Source organism: Camelina sativa, chromosome 12 (assembly GCF_000633955.1).
Source record: "Camelina sativa cultivar DH55 chromosome 12, Cs, whole genome shotgun sequence".
NCBI lineage: Eukaryota > Viridiplantae > Streptophyta > Magnoliopsida > Brassicales > Brassicaceae > Camelina > Camelina sativa.
The window spans coordinates 21,073,700-21,074,338 of record NC_025696.1 but is presented as its reverse complement, the minus strand read 5'-3'; the positions used below and the strand labels follow the sequence as shown (position 1 = coordinate 21,074,338).

The following is a 639-nucleotide window of genomic DNA, read 5'->3' as shown; positions in this document are numbered from 1 at the left end:
TTTTTTTTTTTTTTTTTTTTTTGTAGTGCGAGAATATCTGTAAAGGTGAAATGTCACCATTCTGGGGAATTCAAGATGGTGGATGGTGTGTTAAACTACGTTGATGGAGTTGTTTGTACTTTGGAGGTGGATTCTGTCACAATCTTTGAAGATGTATTGATGAGTATGCTTGAGAAGCGAATTAAGCACATTGGGAAGATGTGGTACAAGCTACCATTTGAGGATTTATCTGATAGGAAGCCTCTGTGGGAGAATGTGGATGCCAATAAGAAGAAATTGGTTGCAAAAGGACGATGGATGGGAGAAGTAGATATCTATTTTGAGAAGGAAGTAGGAGAATGTGTTGAAGGTGTAGACACAAGAGCGGTTGGAAATAAAGACACGGCTATTGGAGGAGAAAAGATCACAGAAGAAACACAACTACTTGTCAAGGATGTCGCGTGTGATGATAATGATGAAGGTCAGAATTCGGAGGCATGTTTATCTGAATCATCAGAGTCAGATGTTGAGGCTGACATTGTTGACGAGGAGGCTGAGGTTGTTGAAGAGGACATACAAATTTTCAACAACCAAAACTACGAGGAGCAGATATCGGATGAAGATGATGTGTATCCAGCAACTGATGATGAATCTGGGGAT

The 639-nt window shown here is 40.1% G+C and overlaps 1 protein-coding gene across 1 annotated transcript in view; it reads left to right on the top strand.

Annotated features, from left to right (window-relative positions):
- Positions 10-639, top strand: part of LOC104732376 — a 2,489-nt gene continuing 1,859 nt past the window's right edge. Inside the window, exon 1 of the mRNA XM_010451908.2 lies at positions 10-631. Coding sequence (XP_010450210.1) covers positions 76-631 — 556 coding nt within the window. The 5' untranslated portion in view covers positions 10-75. The remainder of the gene's footprint in view (positions 632-639) is intronic.